This window comes from Oncorhynchus nerka, unplaced genomic scaffold (assembly GCF_034236695.1).
Source record: "Oncorhynchus nerka isolate Pitt River unplaced genomic scaffold, Oner_Uvic_2.0 unplaced_scaffold_1202, whole genome shotgun sequence".
NCBI classification, from domain to species: domain Eukaryota; kingdom Metazoa; phylum Chordata; class Actinopteri; order Salmoniformes; family Salmonidae; genus Oncorhynchus; species Oncorhynchus nerka.
In genome coordinates this window covers 31,405-53,055 of record NW_027040130.1, presented here as the reverse complement: position 1 = coordinate 53,055, position 21,651 = coordinate 31,405, and the positions used below count along the sequence as shown (strand labels likewise).

Here is a 21,651-nt window from a genome sequence, read left to right as displayed (position 1 = left end):
CACACACAGATACAGACACACAGATACACACACACACACACACACACACACACAGATACACACACACACACACAGATACACATACACACACACACAGATATACACACACACACACAGATACAGACACACACACACACAGATACAGACAGACACACACACAGATACACACACACACACACACACACACACACACAGATACACACACACACACACACACAGATACACACACACACACAGATATATATACACACACACACACAGACACAGACATTTATATTCAAGCTGTGTAGGTGGAGTTTTATCTAACTGTGTGTGTCTGTCTATCTGTGTCTATCGTCTGTGTGTGTGTGTCTGTCTATCTGTGTCTATCGTCTGTGTGTGTGTGTCTGTCTATCTGTGTCTATCGTCTGTGTGTGTGTGTCTATCTATCTGTGTCTATCGTCTGTGTGTGTGTGTGTGTCTATCTATCTGTGTGTGTGTGTCTATCTATCTGTGTGTGTGTCTATCGTCTGTGTGTGTGTGTCTATCTATCTGTGTCTATCGTCTGTGTGTGTGTCTGTATCTGTGTGTGTGTCTGTCTGTGTGTGTGTCTATCGTCTGTGTGTGTGTGTCTGTCTGTGTGTGTGTGTCTGTCTATCTGTGTGTGTCTATCGTCTGTCTGTGTGTGTGTCTATCGTCTGTCTGTGTGTGTGTCTATATCTGTCTGTGTGTGTGTCTGTATCTGTGTGTGTGTGTCTATCTGTGTGTGTGTGTGTGTGTGTCTATCTATCTGTGTGTGTGTGTGTGTGTGTGTGTGTGTGTGTGTGTGTGTGTGTGTGTGTGTGTGTGTGTCTATCTATCTGTGTGTGTGTGTCTATCGTCCGTCTGTGTGTGTGTCTGTATCTGTCTGTGTGTGTGTGTGTGTGTCTGTCTGTCTGTCTGTCTGTCTGTCTGTCTGTCTGTCTGTGTGTGTCTGTCTATCTGTGTGTGTCTGTCTATCTGTGTGTGTCTGTGTGAGTTTAGGTGGCGTCTTGGCTGTTGGACCCGGGTAGTGAGGAGAGAACTCTGACCAACATGGTCACCTGCTACTGTCCCTCAGAACTACCGTTGCTGGATGGACACACACACTCCCCTCGCCTACGAGCAGCCATAGACAGCGTGCTAATACACAGCACCATGGGTCACCTCACTACCCTGCTGGAGAAAGATGGACTCATAGGTAAGGAACACATCTGACAGCCGGACTTCTACCCTACGTCTCAGTTTTTGATCATTCTGTTTCTGTTCTGTCCCTCTGTCTCCTCTCGGTCTCCTTTCTCTCTGTCTCCTCTCCTCTCTCTCTGTTTCTCTCACTCTGTCCGTCTCTCTCTCTCTCTCTCTCTCTCTCTCTCTCTCTCTCTCTCTCTGTCTCTCTCTGGGGTGTCTGTCCTCTGTGTGTATGTAGATGTGTTCCGCAGTGTGGAGATGCGTTCCCAGGTGTGCCTGGCGCTGCTAGAGCTGAATGGGATTGGCTTCAGCTGGGAGGAATGTGACAGGCAGAAACACGTGATGCAGGCCAAGCTGTCAGCTCTGGAGACACAGGCCTACAGCCTTGCTGGACACAACTTCTCTCTGACTAGCACCGAGGATGTGGCACAGGTAGGGAGGGGGAGTGGGGGTTCTAGGGCTTCCCCAAAATATTTCATATATTTGTTGTTTATTTGTTGTAACTATCACCAAGGTCTACACTAGGTGTTCAGGGTATCGCCAAGGTCTTGACTAGGTGTTCAGGGTGTCGCCATGGTCTTGACTAGGTGTTCAGGGTATCGCCAAGGTTACCACAGCATCTCAAGTATTGTTCTAAGGTTCTGCATCATCATGTCTGTCTGTTCCTCCTACTCTGTTGTTGACGTGCGTCTCTGTGTGTGTGTGTCTGTGTGGGTGTCTGTGTGTGTGTGTGTGTGTGGGTGTCTGGGTGTGTGTGTGTGGGTGTCTGGGTGTGTGTGTGTGGGTGTCTGTGTGGGTGTCTGTGTGTGTGTGTGGGTGTCTGTGTGGGTGTGGGTGTGTGTGTGGGTGTCTGTGTGTGTGTGTCAGGTGTTGTTCCGTGAGCTGCACCTGCCTCCCAGCTGTGATTTGAGTGGGGGAGGGGTAAGAAGACCCTGGGGTACAGCAGGAGAGGAACAGGACGTGCCGGGTTGGGGAAACCGTTCAGTACCACCAAGGTAACACACACACAGACACACACACAGACACACACACACACACAGTGAAGTTATTGGTCCTGCTCTGTGACATCATATGTGAATAAAAGGTGACATCATCAGGACATCCTGGAGAAGCTCAGTTCCCTCCACCCGTTGCCGGGGGTGATTCTGGAGTGGAGGAGGATCACCAACGCCTTGACAACGGTGGTGTTTCCCCTGCAGAGAGAGAAACAACATCACCCCCTGCTGGTTATGGATAGAATACATCCAGTCTCCCAGACACACACTGCTACAGGTAACACACACTGCTACAGGTAACACACACTGCTACAGGTAACACACACTGCTACAGGTAACACACACTGCTACAGGTAACACACACTGCTACAGGTAACACACACACTGCTACAGGTAACACACACTGCTACAGGTAACACACACACTGCTACAGGTAACACACACACTGCTACAGGTAACACACACACTGCTACAGGTAACACACACACTGCTACAGGTAACACACACTGCTACAGGTAACACACACTGCTACAGGTAACACACACTGCTACAGGTAACACACACTGCTACAGGTAACACACACTGCTACAGGTAACACACACTGCTACAGGTAACACACACTGCTACAGGTAACACACACACTGCTACAGGTAACACACACACACACACTGCTACAGGTAACACACACTGCTACAGGTAACACACACACACACACACTGCTACAGGTAACACACACACACACACACTGCTACAGGTAACACACACACACACACTGCTACAGGTAACACACACACACACACACACACACACACACACTGCTACAGGTAACACACACACACACACTGCTACAGGTAACACACACACACACACTGCTACAGGTAACACACACACACACACTGCTACAGGTAACACACACTGCTACAGGTAACACACACACACTGCTACAGGTAACACACACACTGCTACAGGTAACACACACTGCTACAGGTAACACACACACTGCTACAGGTAACACACACACTGCTACAGGTAACAAACACACTGCTACAGGTAACACACACACTGCTACAGGTAACACACACTACTACAGGTAACACACACACACACTGCTACAGGTAACACACACACTGCTACAGGTAACACACACACTGCTACAGGTAACACACACTGCTACAGGTAACACACACACACACTGCTACAGGTAACACACACACACACTGCTACAGGTAACACACACACTGCTACAGGTAACACACACACTGCTACAGGTAACACACACACTGCTACAGGTAACACACACACTGCTACAGGTAACACACACACTGCTACAGGTAACACACACACACACTGCTACAGGTAACACACACACACTGCTACAGGTAACACACACACTGCTACAGGTAACACACACTGCTACAGGTAACACACACACACTGCTACAGGTAACACACACACACTGCTACAGGTAACACACACACTGCTACAGGTAACACACACACACACACACTGCTACAGGTAACACACACACACACACACACTGCTACAGGTAACACACACACACACACACACTGCTACAGGTAACACACACACACTGCTACAGGTAACACACACACACTGCTACAGGTAACACACACACTGCTACAGGTAACACACACACACTGCTACAGGTAACACACACACACTGCTACAGGTAACACACACACACTGCTACAGGTAACACACACACACTGCTACAGGTAACACACACACACTGCTACAGGTAACACACACACACACACACACACACACTGCTACAGCACACTGCTACAGGTAACACACACTGCTACAGGTAACACACACACTGCTACAGGTAACACACACTGCTACAGCACACTGCTACAGGTAACACACACACCGCTACAGGTAATACACACTGCTACAGGTAACACACACACTGCTACAGGTAACACACACTGCTACAGGTAACACACACTGCTACAGGTAACACACACACTGCTACAGGTAACACACACACTGCTACAGGTAACACACACACTGCTACAGGTAACACACACTGCTACAGGTAACACACACTGCTACAGGTAACACACACTGCTACAGGTAACACACACTGCTACAGGTAACACACACACACTGCTACAGGTAACACACACACACACACACACTGCTACAGCACACTGCTACAGGTAACACACACACTGCTACAGGTAACACACACTGCTACAGGTAACACACACTGCTACAGGTAACACACACACTGCTACAGGTAACACACACTGCTACAGGTAACACACACTGCTACAGGTAACACACACACACTGCTACAGGTAACACACACACACTGCTACAGGTAACACACACACACTGCTACAGGTAACACACACACACTGCTACAGGTAACACACACTGCTACAGGTAACACACACTGCTACAGGTAACACACACTGCTACAGGTAACACACACTGCTACAGGTAACACACACTGCTACAGGTAACACACACACACTGCTACAGGTAACACACACACACTGCTACAGGTAACACACACACACTGCTACAGGTAACACACACTGCTACAGGTAACACACACTGCTACAGGTAACACACACTGCTACAGGTAACACACACACTGCTACAGGTAACACACACACACACTGCTACAGGTAACACACACACACACTGCTACAGGTAACACACACACACACTGCTACAGGTAACACACACACACACTGCTACAGGTAACACACACACACACACACACTGCTACAGGTAACACACACACACACTGCTACAGGTAACACACACACACTGCTACAGGTAACACACACACACTGCTACAGGTAACACACACACACTGCTACAGGTAACACACACACACACACTGCTACAGGTAACACACACTGCTACAGGTAACACACACACACTGCTACAGGTAACACACACACACTGCTACAGGTAACACACACACTGCTACAGGTAACACACACACTGCTACAGGTAACACACACACACTGCTACAGGTAACACACACACACTGCTACAGGTAACACACACACACTGCTACAGGTAACACACACACACTGCTACAGGTAACACACACACACTGCTACAGGTAACACACACACACTGCTACAGGTAACACACACTGCTACAGGTAACACACACTGCTACAGGTAACACACACTGCTACAGGTAACACACACACACACTGCTACAGGTAACACACACACACACTGCTACAGGTAACACACACTGCTACAGGTAACACACACTGCTACAGGTAACACACACACTGCTACAGGTAACACACACACTGCTACAGGTAATCTATCTGGAGATGAATTTCCTGACTATGAATGGTCCACCTAGCTATCTGAAGATGAATGTACTGACTATGACTGGTCCACCTAGCTATCTGGAGATGAATGTCCTGACTATGACTGGTCCACCTAGCTATCTGGAGATGAATGTACTGACTATGACTGGTCCACGTAGCTATCTGAAGATGAATGTCCTGACTATGACTGGTCCACCTAGCTATCTGGAGATGAATGTACTGACTATGACTGGTCCACCTAGCTATCTGGAGATGAATGTACTGACTATGACTGGTCCACCTAGCTATTTGGAGATGAATGTACTGACTATGACTGGTCCACCTAGCTATCTGGAGATGAATGTCCTGACTATGACTGGTCCACCTAGCTATCTGAAGATGAATGTCCTTACTATGACTGGTCCACCTAGCTATTTGGAGATGAATGTACTGACTATGACTGGTCCACCTAGCTATCTGGAGATGAATGTACTGATGGATGACTGGTCCACCTAGCTATCTGGAGATGAATGTACTGACTATGACTGGTCCACCTAGCTATCTGGAGATGAATGTCCTGACTATGACTGGTCCACGTAGCTATCTGAAGATGAATGTACTGACTATGACTGGTCCACCTAGCTATCTGGAGATGAATGTACTGATGGATGACTGGTCCACCTAGCTATCTGGAGATGAATGTACTGACTATGACTGGTCCACCTAGCTATCTGGAGATGAATGTACTGACTATGACTGGTCCACCTAGCTATCTGGAGATGAATGTACTGATGGATGACTACAATGTAATGTAGACACATCATTTATACGTCTGTCTGCGTGTCTGTCTGCTTGTGTCTGTCTGCTTGTGTCTGTCTGCGTGTCTGTCTGCGTGTCTGTCTGCGTGTGTCTGTCTGCGTGTCTGTCTGCTTGTGTCTGTCTGCTTGTGTCTGTCTGCTTGTGTCTGTCTGCGTGTCTGTCTGCGTGTCTGTCTGCGTTCTGCGTGTCTGTCTGCGTGTCTGTCTGCGTTCTGCGTGTCTGTCTGCGTGTCTGTCTGCTTGTGTCTGTCTGCTTGTGTCTGTCTGCGTGTCTGTCTGCGTGTCTGTCTGCGTGTCTGTCTGCGTGTCTGCGTGTCTGTCTGCGTGTCTGTCTGCGTGTCAGGCAGAGTGAGCTTCACAGAGCCAAACATCCAGAACGTTCCGAAGGACTTTGAGATCCAGATGGCCTCTGTGGTGGAGGAGAGCCCGCCCTCACAAGATGGACGCCGGACAGGGTTGGAATAACTATTTATAACTACTAACCCTAACCTTGACAAGATGGATGCCGGACTGGGTGGGAATAACTATTTATTATACTGTTAAACTATCTATAACTACTAATCCTAACCTTGACAAGATGGCCGCCGGACTGGGTGGGAATAACCATATGTATTGGGTACGTAACCCATTAGTAGTGGTGGGAATAACCATATGTATTGGGTACGTAACCCATTAGCAGGGGTGGGAATAACCATATGTATTGGGTACGTAACCCATTAGTAGTGGTGGGAATAACCATATGTATTGGGTACGTAACCCATTAGCACGGGTGGGAATAACCATATGTATTGGGTACGTAACCCATTAGCAGGGGTGGGAAAAGTACCCAATAGTCATACTGTAGTAAAAGTAAAGATACCTTCATAGAAAGTTACTGAAGTAAAAGTCACCCAGTAAAATACTACTTCAGGAAAAGTCAGAAAGTATTTGGTTCTAAATATATTTAAGTATCTAAAGTAAATGTAATTGATAAAATATATTTAACTATCAAAAGTAAAAGTATAAATAATTTCAAATTCCTGATATTAAGCAAAGCAGACCGCACCATTTTCTTGTTTTAAAATGTACAGATAGCCAGGGGAACACTCCAAAACTCAGACATCATTACAGATAGCCAGGGGAACACTCCAACACTCAGACATCTTTACAGATAGCCAGGGGAACACTCCAACACTCAGACATCATTACAGATAGCCAGGGGAACACTCCAACACTCAGATATCATTAAGGATAGCCAGGGGCACTCCAACACTCAGACATCATTACAGATAGCCAGGGGAACACTCCAACACTCAGACATCATTACAGATAGCCAGGGGAACACTCCAACACTCAGATATCATTAAGGATAGCCAGGGGCACTCCAACACTCAGACATCATTACAGATAGCCAGGGGAACACTCCAACACTCAGACATCATTACAGATAGCCAGGGAAACACCCCAACACCCAGACATCATTACAGATAGCCAGGGGAACACTCCAACACTCAGACATCATTACAGATAGCCAGGGGAACACTCCAACACTCAGACATCAATACAGACAGCCAGGGGAACACTCCAACACTCAGACATCATTACAGATAGCCAGGGGAACACTCCAACACTCAGACATCATTACAGATAGCCAGGGGCACACTCCAACACTCAGACATCATTTACAGATGGCCAGGGGAACACAATAACACTCAGACATCATTACAGATAGCCAGGGGAACACTCCAACACTCAGACATCATTACAGATAGCCAGGGGTACACTCCAACACTCAGACATCATTACAGATAGCCAGGGAAACACCCCAACACTCAGACATCATTTACAGATGGCCAGGGGAACACAATAACACTCAGACATCATTACAGATAGCCAGGGGAACACTCCAACACTCAGACATCATTTACAAACGCTGCATTTCTGTTTATTGAGTCCGACAGATCAGAGGCAGTAGGGATAACCAAGTGCGCAAATTGGCCCATTTTCCTGTCCTAAGCATTCAAAATGTAACGAGTACTTTTGGGTGTCCACTCACTGACTCACCCAATGATATGTCCACTCACTGACTCACCCAATGATATGTCCACTCACTGACTCACCCAATGATATGTCCACTCACTGACTCACCCAATGATATGTCCACTCACTGACTCACCCAATGATATGTCCACTCACTGACTCACCCAATGATATGTCCACTCACTGACTCACCCAATGATATGTCCACTCACTGACTCACCCAATGATATGTCCACTCTGACTCACCCAATGATATGTCCACTCTGACTCACCCAATGATATGTCCACTCTGACTCACCCAATGATATGTCCACTCACTGACTCACCCAATGATATGTCCACTCACTGACTCACCCAATGATATGTCCACTCACTGACTCACCCAATGATATGTCCACTCACTGACTCACCCAATGATATGTCCACTCTGACTCACCCAATGATATGTCCACTCTGACTCACCCAATGATATGTCCACTCACTGACTCACCCAATGATATGTCCACTCACTGACTCACCCAATGATATGTCCACTCACTGACTCACCCAATGATATGTCCACTCTGACTCACCCAATGATATGTCCACTCTGACTCACCCAATGATATGTCCACTCTGACTCACCCAATGATATGTCCACTCACTGACTCACCCAATGATATGTCCACTCACTGACTCACCCAATGATATGTCCACTCACTGACTCACCCAATGATATGTCCACTCACTGACTCACCCAATGATATGTCCACTCACTGACTCACCCAATGATATGTCCACTCACTGACTCACCTAATGATATGTCCACTCACTGACTCACCCAATGATATGTCCACTCACTGACTCACCCAATGATATGTCCACTCTGACTCACCCAATGATATGTCCACTCTGACTCACCCAATGATATGTCCACTCTGACTCACCCAATGATATGTCCACTCACTGACTCACCCAATGATATGTCCACTCACTGACTCACCCAATGATATGTCCACTCACTGACTCACCCAATGATATGTCCACTCACTGACTCACCCAATGATATGTCCACTCACTGACTCACCCAATGATATGTCCACTCACTGACTCACCCAATGATATGTCCACTCAGGCTCAATACAAGATACTCCGGCTGTAGGCTAAAATGGTGCTGTTGGCAAAATTTTGGGAGTTGAGAAATAGCTTTGGTAGCTACGGACCGATGAGATTCTCCTCTTTTCAGTAGGCCTAGCCAAACGGTTTACCCACAAGTGTATTTGTTTGCTCACTAACAGCTCAACAATCACCTGTTTGGTATTTTCTGCTGCTCATATTCCAGGCCTCCCGACTGTAGGCCTGGGTGCTTAAAAACAATCAGAATAAGGTCATGATGTTCTTCCTTCTCAGTCAGGGCCGTTCCAGGCTGATCAGACTTCCAGCTCCTCCTCCTGAAGGGGCCGTGGCCTTCTCCGTCAGCATGAGACACGCCTTTGTACCTTTCACAGGTAACTCCTCCACCTAACACCTTTCACAGGTAACTCCTCCACCTAACACCTTTCACAGGTAACTCCTCCACCTAACACCTTTCACAGGTAACTCCTCCACCTAACACCTTTCACAGGTAAATTCTCCACCTAACACCTTTCACAGGTAACTCCTCCACCTACCATGTCAGGCAGGCCACAGAGAGTCTATACTAATGGTACCATGTCAGGCAGGCCACAGAGAGTCTATACTAATGGTACCATGTCAGGCAGGCCACAGAGAGTCTATACTAATGGTACCATGTCAGACCGCTTACTGCCAGGCCACAGAGAGTCTATACTAATGGTACCATGTCAGACAGGCCACAGAGAGTCTATACTAATGGTACCATGTCAGACCGCTTACTGCCAGGCCACAGAGAGTCTATACTAATGGTACCATGTCAGACAGGCCACAGAGAGTCTATACTAATGGTACCATGTCAGACAGGCCACAGAGAGTCTATACTAATGGTACCATGTCAGACCACTTACTGCCAGGCCACAGAGAGTCTATACTAATGGTACCATGTCAGACAGGCCACAGAGAGTCTATACTAATGGTACCATGTCAGGCAGGCCACAGAGAGTCTATACTAATGGTACCATGTCAGACAGGCCACAGAGAGACTATACTAATGGTACCACTTACTGCCAGGCCACAGAGAGTCTATACTAATGGTACCATGTCAGGCAGGCCACAGAGAGTCTATACTAATGGTACCATGTCAGACAGGCCACAGAGAGTCTATACTAATGGTACCATGTCAGACAGGCCACAGAGAGTCTATACTAATGGTACCATGTCAGACAGGCCACAGAGAGTCTATACTAATGGTACCATGTCAGACAGGCCACAGAGAGTCTATACTAATGGTACCACTTACTGCCAGGCCACAGAGAGTCTATACTAATGGTACCATGTCAGGCAGGCCACAGAGAGTCTATACTAATGGTACCATGTCAGGCAGGCCACAGAGAGTCTATACTAATGGTACCATGTCAGGCAGGCCACAGAGAGTCTATACTAATGGTACCATGTCAGACCGCTTACTGCCAGGCCACAGAGAGTCTATACTAATGGTACCATGTCAGACAGGCCACAGAGAGTCTATACTAATGGTACCATGTCAGACCGCTTACTGCCAGGCCACAGAGAGTCTATACTAATGGTACCATGTCAGACAGGCCACAGAGAGTCTATACTAATGGTACCATGTCAGACAGGCCACAGAGAGTCTATACTAATGGTACCATGTCAGACCACTTACTGCCAGGCCACAGAGAGTCTATACTAATGGTACCATGTCAGACAGGCCACAGAGAGTCTATACTAATGGTACCATGTCAGGCAGGCCACAGAGAGTCTATACTAATGGTACCATGTCAGACAGGCCACAGAGAGACTATACTAATGGTACCACTTACTGCCAGGCCACAGAGAGTCTATACTAATGGTACCATGTCAGGCAGGCCACAGAGAGTCTATACTAATGGTACCATGTCAGACAGGCCACAGAGAGTCTATACTAATGGTACCATGTCAGACAGGCCACAGAGAGTCTATACTAATGGTACCATGTCAGACAGGCCCAGAGAGTCTATACTAATGGTACCATGTCAGACAGGCCACAGAGAGTCTATACTAATGGTACCATGTCAGACAGGCCACAGAGAGTCTATACTAATGGTACCATGTCAGACAGGCCACAGAGAGTCTATACTAATGGTACCATGTCAGACAGGCCACAGAGAGTCTATACTAATGGTACCATGTCAGACAGGCCACAGAGAGTCTATACTAATGGTACCATGTCAGACAGGCCACAGAGAGTCTATACTAATGGTACCATGTCAGACAGGCCACAGAGAGTCTATACTAATGGTACCATGTCAGACAGGCCACAGAGAGTCTATACTAATGGTACCATGTCAGACAGGCCACAGAGAGTCTATACTAATGGTACCATGTCAGACAGGCCACAGAGAGTCTATACTAATGGTACCATGTCAGGCAGGCCACAGAGAGTCTATACTAATGGTACCACTTACTGCCAGGCCACAGAGAGTCTATACTAATGGTACCTGCTTGCCCGCCTGTCTGTCTGTCTGTCTGTCTGTCTGTCTGTCTGTCCGTCCTATTTGAAGCACCCTGTCATTCCTGAAGTTGTATTGTATTGAATAGCTGCAATATTTCTGTGATCCAGTTGACTACTTCAAAATGGTGAAAGACCTCAATGGTAAATAGTCTTTGGGCCAAGAGGGCCCACTATCCAACCCTACATGTGTGTGTCAGATGCTTTTATCCAAAGTGATTAACAGTCATACATTTGACAAATGGTAACCCCAGCGGGAGTTGAACCCACATCCCTTGATGGGTAAGCTCCATGCTCTACTGACTGAGCCACATAGGCACCTTTGTGTTATTCCTCATTTCACCCCCAATTAAATGTAACAAGTAAAAGCCTTTATTGTCAGGGGAAACATATGTTTAACATATGTTTGCCAAAGCAACTAGATAATATACAGAAGTATAAAAAATATGAACATTAAACATGACACTCACAGAAGTTCCAAAAGAATAAAGACATTTCAAATGTTATATTATGTCTGTATACAGTGTTGTAATGATGTGCAAATAGTTAAAGTACAGAAGGGAAAATAAATCAACATAACTATGGGTTGTATTTACAATGGTGTTTGTTCTTCAATGGTTGCCCTTTTCTCGTGGCAACAGGTCACAAATCTTGCTGCTGTGATGGCACACTGTGGAATTTCACCCAGTAGATATGGGTGTTTATCAAAACAAGTTGGGTTTGTTATCAATCTCTTTGTGGATCTGTGTAATCTGAGGAAAATATGTCTCTAATATGGTCATATATTTGGCAGGAGGTTAGGAGGTGCAGCTCAGATTCCACCTCATTTTGTGGGCAGAGTGCTGTTTTTGTGGTTAATTCTTTCCAATGTGTCAAGTAATTATCTTTTTGTTTTCGTTGGGTCTAATTGTGTTGCTGTTCTGGGGCTCTGTGGGTGTGTTTGTGAACAGAGCCCCAGGACCAGCTTGCTGAGGGGACTCTCCAGGTTCATCTCTCTGTAGGTGATGGCTTTGTCATGGAAGGTTTGGGAATCGCTTCCTTTTAGGTGGTCGTAGAATTTAACGGCTCTTTTCTGGATTTTGATAATTAGTGGGTATCGGCCTAATTCTGCTCTGCATTATTTGGTGTTTTACGTTGTACACTGAGGATATTTTTTGCAGAATTCTGCGTGCAGAGTCTCAATTTGGTGTTTGTCCCATTTTGTGAAGTCTTGGTTGGTGAGCGGACCCCAGACCTCACAACCATAAAGGGCAATGGGTTCTATGACTGATTCAAGTATTTTCTGCCAGATCCTAATTGGTATGCTTTTCTCTCTCCCGTGCTGTCCAAATTCTCTCTCCCTCTCTCTTTCTCCCTCCCCCCTCTCTCTTTCTCCCTCCTCCCTCTTCCCTCTGTCTCGTGCTCCCTCTCTCTTTCTTTCTCCCCCACTCTGCCCCTACCTCTGTCTATCCATCCCTCTCCCCTCCCTGTCACCCCCTCTCTCTCTTACCTCTCCTCTCTCTCCTTACCTCCTCTCTCTCCTCTCTCCAGGAGGGATGGTATTAGCAGCAGATTATTCCCAGTTGGAGCTCAGAGTGTTGGCTCACCTCTCTAAGGACAAACGTCTGCTACAGGTCACACACACACACACACACGGACACACGGACACACACACACACACACACACACGGACACACGGACACACACGGACACACGGACACACACACGGACACACACACGGACACACACACACACACGGACAAACACACGGACACACACACACACACGGACACACACACACACACGGACACACACGGACACACACACACACACGGACACACACACACACACACACACACGGACACACACACACGGACACACACACACACAGACACACACACACGGACACACACAGACACACACACACACAGACACACACACACGGACACACACACACTACTTTCATCTGACCTTGTCCAAACGTGTGTCAGGTGTTGAATGGAGGAGCTGATGTGTTCCGCTGTATCGCTGCTGAGTGGAAGAACATTGACCTGGAGACTGTAGACGACACCCTGAGACAACAGGCTAAACAGGTACACAACATTGACCTGGAGACTGTAGACGACACCCTGAGACAACAGGCTAAACAGGTACACAACATTGACCTGGAGACTGTAGACGACACCCTGACACAACAGGCTAAACAGGTACACGTGTTCTACCTTGTGGGGACCTAACATTGACCTGGAGACTGTAGACGACACCCTGAGACAACAGGCTAAACAGGTACACACAGCATGTGTTCTACCTTGTGGGGACCTAACATGTATATCCATTAAACCCAACCCCAAAGCAGCCATTGTGGGCATTCATCCTGTTTCCATTAAACCCAACCCCAAAGCAGCCATTGTGGGCATTCATCCTGTTTCCATTAAACCCAACCCCAAAGCAGCCATTGTGGGCATTCATCCTGTTTCCATTAAACCCAACCCCAAAGCAGCCATTGTGGGCATTCATCCTGTTTCCATTCAACCCAACCCCAAAGCAGCCATTGTGGGCATTCATCCTGTTTCCATTAAACCCAACCCCAAAGCAGCCATTGTGGGAATCTGGGAGATGTCCCCGCTAGGGTAGTAACACGCACTGCATTTGTTTCCAACTTGATGTTTGTTCATTATATTGTGTGTGTGTGTGTGTGTGTAGATATGTTATGGTATAATCTATGGGATGGGAGCCAAATCTCTGGGGGAGCAGATGGGGATCGAGGAGGACGATGCAGGTGCTTATATCGAGAGCTTCAAGGACCGATACACAGGTACACACACTGATCTGAGAATGTGAGAGAGTGAGTGTGTGTGTGTGTGTGTGTGAGAGAGTGTGTGTGTGTGTGTGAGAGAGTGTGTGAGTGTGAGTGTGTGTGCGTGTGAGAGAGTGAGTGTGTGTGTGTGTGTGAGAGTGTGTGTGTGTGACTACAGCAACATACATACTTCTATGTATATTAGCTTTTCTGCTTGATGAAAATGGAGACAGTGTGATTTACTGTGTGTCTGTCCAGGTGTCCATAGGTTCCTGAAGGAGACAGTGTGATTTACTGTGTGTCTGTCCAGGTGTCCATAGGTTCCTGAAGGAGACAGTGTGATTTACTGTGTGTCTGTCCAGGTGTCCATAGGTTCCTGAAGGAGACAGTGTGATTTACTGTGTGTCTGTCCAGGTGTCCATAGGTTCCTGAAGGAGACAGTGTGATTTACTGTGTGTCTGTCCAGGTGTCCATAGGTTCCTGAAGGAGACAGTGTGATTTACTGTGTGTCTGTCCAGGTGTCCATAGGTTCCTGAAGGAGACAGTGTGATTTACTGTGTGTCTGTCCAGGTGTCCATAGGTTCCTGAAGGAGACTGTGCGTAGCTGTGTGAAGAAGGGTTTTGTCCAGACTCTACTGGGGAGGAGGAGATACCTACCTAACATCAACAGCAACGGCTACACCAGGAAACAGGTAGCTAACATCACACACCAACACCAGGAAACAGGTAGCTAACATCACACACCAGGAAACAGGTAGCTAACATCACACACCAGGAAACAGGTAGTTAACATCACACACCAACACCAGGAAACAGGTAGCTAACATCACACACCAGGAAACAGGTAGCTAACATCACACACCAGGAAACAGGTAGCTAACATCACACACCAGGAAACAGTTAGCTAACATCACACACCAACACCAGGAAACAGGTAGCTAACATCACACACCAGGAAACAGGTAGCTAACATCACACACCAGGAAACAGGTAGCTAACATCACACACCAGGAAACAGGTAGCTAACATCACACACCATCACCAGGAAACAGGTAGCTAACATCACACACCAGGATACAGGTAGCCAACACCAGGAAACAGGTAGCTAACATCACACACCAGGAAACAGGTAGCTAACATCACACACCAGGATACAGGTAGCCAACATCACACACCAACACCAGGAAACAGGTAGCTAACATAACACCAGGAAACAGGTAGCTAACATCACACACCAGGAAACAGGTAGCTAACATCACACACCAGGAAACAGGTAGTTAACATCACACACCAACACCAGGAAACAGGTAGCTAACATCACACACCAGGAAACAGGTAGCTAACATCACACACCAGGAAACAGGTAGCTAACATCACACACCAGGAAACAGGTAGCTAACATCACACACCAGGAAACAGGTAGCTAACATCACACACCAGGAAACAGGTAGCTAACATCACACACCAGGAAACAGGTAGCTAACATCACACACCAACACCAGGAAACAGGTAGCTAACATCACACACCAGGAAACAGGTAGCTAACACCACACACCAGGAAACAGGTAGCTAACATCACACACCAGGAAACAGGTAGCTAACATCACACACCAACACCAGGAAACAGGTAGCTAACACCACACACCAGGAAACAGGTAGCTAACATCACACACCAGGAAACAGGTAGCTAACATCACACACCAGGAAACAGGTAGCTAACATCACACACCAACACCAGGAAACAGGTAGCTAACATCACACACCAGGAAACAGGTAGCTAACATCACACACCAGGAAACAGGTAGCTAACATCACACACCAGGAAACAGGTAGTTAACATCACACACCAACACCAGGAAAAGAGTAGTTAACATCACACACCAACACCAGGAAAAGGGTAGTTAACATCACACACCAGGAAACAGGTAGGTAACATCACACACCAGGAAACAGGTAGCTAACATCACACACCAGGAAACAGGTAGTTAACATCACACACCAGGAAACAGGTAGCTAACACCAACACCAGGAAACAGGTAGCTAACATCACACACCAGGAAACAGGTAGCTAACATCACACACCAGGAAACAGGTAGCTAACATCACACACCAGGAAACAGGTAGCTAACATCACACACCAGGAAACAGGTAGCTAACATCACACACCAGGAAACAGGTAGCTAACATCACACACCAGGAAACAGGTAGCTAACATCACACACCAGGAAACAGGTAGCTAACATCACACACCAGAAACAGGTAGCTAACACACACCAGGAAACAGGTCACACACCAGGAAACAGGTAGCACACACCAGGAAACAGGTAAACATCACACACCAGGAAACAGGTAGCTAACATCACACACCAGGAAACAGGTAGCTAACATCACACACCAGGAAACAGGTAGCTAACATCACACACCAGGAAACAGGTAGCTAACATCACACACCAGGAAACAGGTAGCGAACATCACACACCAGGAAACAGGTAGCTAACATCACACACCAGGATACAGGTAGCCGACATCACACACCAGGAAACAGGTAGTTGACATCACACACCAGGAAACAGGTAGCTGACATCACACACCAGGATACAGGTAGCTAACATCACACACCAGGAAACAGGTAGCTAACATCACACACCAGGAAACAGGTAGCTAACATCACACACCAGGAAACAGGTAGTTAACATCACACACCAGGAAACAGGTAGTTAACATCACACACCAGGAAACAGGTAGCTAACATCACAGACCAACACCAGGAAACAGGTAGCTAACATCACACACCAGGAAACAGGTAGCTAACATCACACACCAGGAAACAGGTAGTTAACATCACACACCAGGAAACAGGTAGCTAACATCACACACCAGGAAACAGGTAGCTAACATCACACACCAGGAAACAGGTAGCTAACATCACACACCAACACCAGGAAACAGGTAGCTAACATCACACACCAGGAAACAGGTAGCTAACATCACACACCAGGAAACAGGTAGCTAACATCACACACCAGGAAACAGGTAGCTAACACCACACACCAGGAAACAGGTAGCTAACATCACACACCAACACCAGGAAACAGGTAGCTAACATCACACACCAGGAAACGGGTAGCTAACATCACACACTAGGAAACAGGTAGCTAACATCACACACCAGGAAACATTCATCTCTATTGATATCACATTATCAAGCATTTAATACCGGTACATGTTATCCAGATAGTGACTGTTAGCACTTGGTGGTCTATAGCAGCTACCCACCAGAATGGTCTTTAGGGGAGGCAGATGAACAGTATTTGACCTTGTCAGTTAGGATCACCACTTTATTTTAAGAATGTTAGAATAATAGTAGAGAGAATTATTTCTTTCAGCTTTTATTTCTTTCATTACATTCCCTGTGGGTCAGAAGTTTACATGCACTCAATTAGTATTTGGTAGCATTGCCTTTAAATTGTTTAACTTGGGTCAAATGTTTCTGGTAGCCTTTCACAAGCTTCCCACAATAAGTTGGGTGAATTTTGGCCCATCCCTCCTGACAGAGCTGGTGTGACTGAGTCAAGTTTGTAGGCCTCCTTGCTCGCACAGGCTTTTTCAGTTCTGCCCACAAATGTTCTATAGGATTGAGGTCAGGGCTTTGTGATGGCCACTCCAATACCTTGACTTTGTTGTCCTTAAGCCATTTTGCCACATCTTTGGAAGTATGCTTGGGGTCCTTGTCCATTTGGACGACCCATTTGTGACCAGGCTTTAACTTCCTGTCTGATGTCTTGAGATGTTGCTTCAATATATCCACATAATTTTCCTTTCTCATGATGTCATCTATTTTATGAAGTGCACCAGTCCCTCCTGCAGCAAAGCACCCCCACAACATGATGCTGCCACCCCCGTGCTTCACAGTTGGGATGGTGTTCTTCGGCTTGCAAGCCTCCCCCTTTTCCCTCCAAACATGACAATGGTCATTATGGCCAAACAGTTCTATTTTTGTTTCATCAGACCAGAGGACATTTCTCCAAAACGTACAATCAATGTCCCCATGTGCAGTTGCAAACCGTTGTCTGGCTTTTTTATGGCGGTTTTGGAGCAGTGGCTTCTTCAATGCTGAGCGGTCAGGTTATGTCGATATAGGACTCGTTTTACTGTGGATATAGATACTTTTGTACCCGTTTCCTCCAGCATCTTCACAAGGTCCTTTGCTGTTGTTCTGGGATTGATTTGCACCAAAGTACGTTCATCTCTAGGAGACAGAACGCGTCTCCTTCCTGAGCGGTATGACGACTGCGTGGTCCCATGGTGTTTATACTTGCATACTATTGTTTGTACAGATGAACGTGGTACCTTCAGGCGTCTGGAAATTGCTCCCAAGGATGAACCAGACTTGTGGAGGTCTACACATTTTTTTTTTTCTGATTTCTTTTGATTTTCCCATGATGCCAAGCGAAGAGGCACTGAGTTTGAAGGTAGGCCTTGAAATACATCTTCAGGTTCACCTCCAATTGACTCAAATGATGTCAATTAGCCTATAAGAAGCTTCTAAAGCCATGACATCATTTTCTGGAATTTTCCAAGCTGCTTAAAGGCACAGTCAACTTAGTGTATGTAAACTTCTGACCCCACTGGAATTGTGATACAGTGAATTATAAATGAAATAATATGTCTCTTAGCAATTGTTGGAATTTTTTTGTGTCATGCACAAAGTAGATGTCCTAACCGACTTGCCAAAACTATAGTTTGTTAACAAGACATTTGTGGAGTGGTTGAAAACGAGTTTTAATGACTCCAACCTGAGTGCGTGTACATTTCTGCCTCCAACTATAAGTTGTGTGTGTGAACCCCTCTTCAGGCGGAGCGCCAGGCTGTTAACACGACAGTCCAGGGGTCAGCTGCTGACATCGTTAAGCTGGCTACGGTCAACATCCAGCAATGTCTTAGAGACACCTACCCTACTGCTCCCTCTCACACCAACACACAGGTAACACCTACCCTACTGCTCCCTCTCACACCAACACACAGGTAACACACACACACCTACCCTACTGCTCCTCTCACACCAACACACAGGTAACACACACACCTACCCTACTGCTCCCCTCTCACACCAACACACAGGTAACACCTACCCTACTGCTCCCTTCTCACACCAACACACAGGTAACACCTACCCTACTGCTCCTCTCTCACACCAACACACAGGTAACACCTACCCTACTGCTCCTCTCTCACACCAACACACAGGTAACACACACACCTACCCTACTGCTCCCCTCTCACACCAACACACAGGTAACACCTACCCTACTGCTCCTCTCTCACACCAACACACAGGTAACACACACACCTACCCTACTGCTCCCCTCTCACACCAACACACAGGTAACACCTACCCTACTGCTCCCTTCTCACACCAACACACAGGTAACACACACACCTACCCTACTGCTCCCCTCTCACACCAACACACAGGTAACACACACACCTACCCTGCTGCTCCCCTCTCACACCAACACACAGGTAACACACACACCTACCCTACTGCTCCCCTCTCACACCAACACACAGGTAACACACACACCTACCCTACTGCTCCCCTCTCACACCAACACACAGGTAACACCTACCCTACTGCTCCCTCTCACACCAACACACAGGTAACACACACACCTACCCTACTGCTCCTCTCACACCAACACACAGGTAACACACACACCTACCCTACTGCTCCCCTCACACCAACACACAGGTAACACCTACCCTACTGCTCCCTTCTCACACCAACACACAGGTAACACCTACCCTACTGCTCCTCTCTCACACCAACACACAGGTAACACCTACCCTACTGCTCCTCTCTCACACCAACACACAGGTAACACACACACCTACCCTACTGCTCCCCTCTCACACCAACACACAGGTAACACCTACCCTACTGCTCCTCTCTCACACCAACACACAGGTAACACACACACCTACCCTACTGCTCCCCTCTCACACCAACACACAGGTAACACCTACCCTACTGCTCCCTTCTCACACCAACACACAGGTAACACACACACCTACCCTACTGCTCCCCTCTCACACCAACACACAGGTAACACACACACCTACCCTGCTGCTCCCCTCTCACACCAACACACAGGTAACACACACACCTACCCTACTGCTCCCCTCTCACACCAACACACAGGTAACACACACACCTACCCTACTGCTCCCCTCTCACACCAACACACAGGTAACACCTACCCTACTGCTCCCCTCTCACACCAACACACAGGTAACACACACACACACACACCTACCCTACTGCTCCCCTCTCACACCAACACACAGGTAACACACACACCTACCCTACTGCTCCCCTCTCACACCAACACACAGGTAACACCTACCCTGCTGCTCCTCTCTCACACCAACACACAGGTAACACCTACCCTGCTGCTCCCCTCTCACACCAACACACAGGTAACACCTACCCTACTGCTCCCCTCTCACACCAACACACAGGTAACACCTACCCTGCTGCTCCCCTCTCACACCAACACACAGGTAACACCTACCCTACTGCTCCCCTCTCACACCAACACACAGGTAACACACACCTACCCTACTGCTCCTCTCACACCAACACACAGGTAACACACACACCTACCCTACTGCTCCCTCTCACACCAACACACAGGTAACACACACACCTACCCTACTGCTCCCTCTCACACCAACACACAGGTAACACACACACCTACCCTACTGCTCCCCTCTCACACCAACACACAGGTAACACACCTACACACACACACACCTACCCTGCTGCTCCTCTCTCACACCAACACACAGGTAACACACACACCTACCTCTACTGCCCTCTCTCACACCAACACACAGGTAACACACACACCTACCCTACTGCTCCCCTCTCACACCAA

General features: G+C 47.3%; 1 protein-coding gene across 1 annotated transcript in view; it reads left to right on the top strand.

Annotated features, from left to right (window-relative positions):
* LOC135569099 (DNA polymerase theta-like) overlaps positions 1 to 19,827 on the top strand; it is a gene marked incomplete at its 3' end in the record, with an annotated part of 21,444 nt that extends 1,617 nt beyond the window's left edge. Inside the window, 13 exon segments of the mRNA XM_065015946.1 lie at positions 1,003 to 1,198; positions 1,424 to 1,617; positions 2,053 to 2,104; positions 2,107 to 2,180; positions 2,283 to 2,457; positions 6,658 to 6,769; positions 9,723 to 9,820; positions 13,465 to 13,547; positions 13,905 to 14,006; positions 14,617 to 14,728; positions 15,281 to 15,402; positions 19,566 to 19,660; positions 19,797 to 19,827. Of these exon segments, the coding sequence (XP_064872018.1) occupies positions 1,003 to 1,198; positions 1,424 to 1,617; positions 2,053 to 2,104; positions 2,107 to 2,180; positions 2,283 to 2,457; positions 6,658 to 6,769; positions 9,723 to 9,820; positions 13,465 to 13,547; positions 13,905 to 14,006; positions 14,617 to 14,728; positions 15,281 to 15,402; positions 19,566 to 19,660; positions 19,797 to 19,827 (1,446 nt within the window).
* Between the last annotated feature and the right edge of the window lie 1,824 nt (positions 19,828 to 21,651).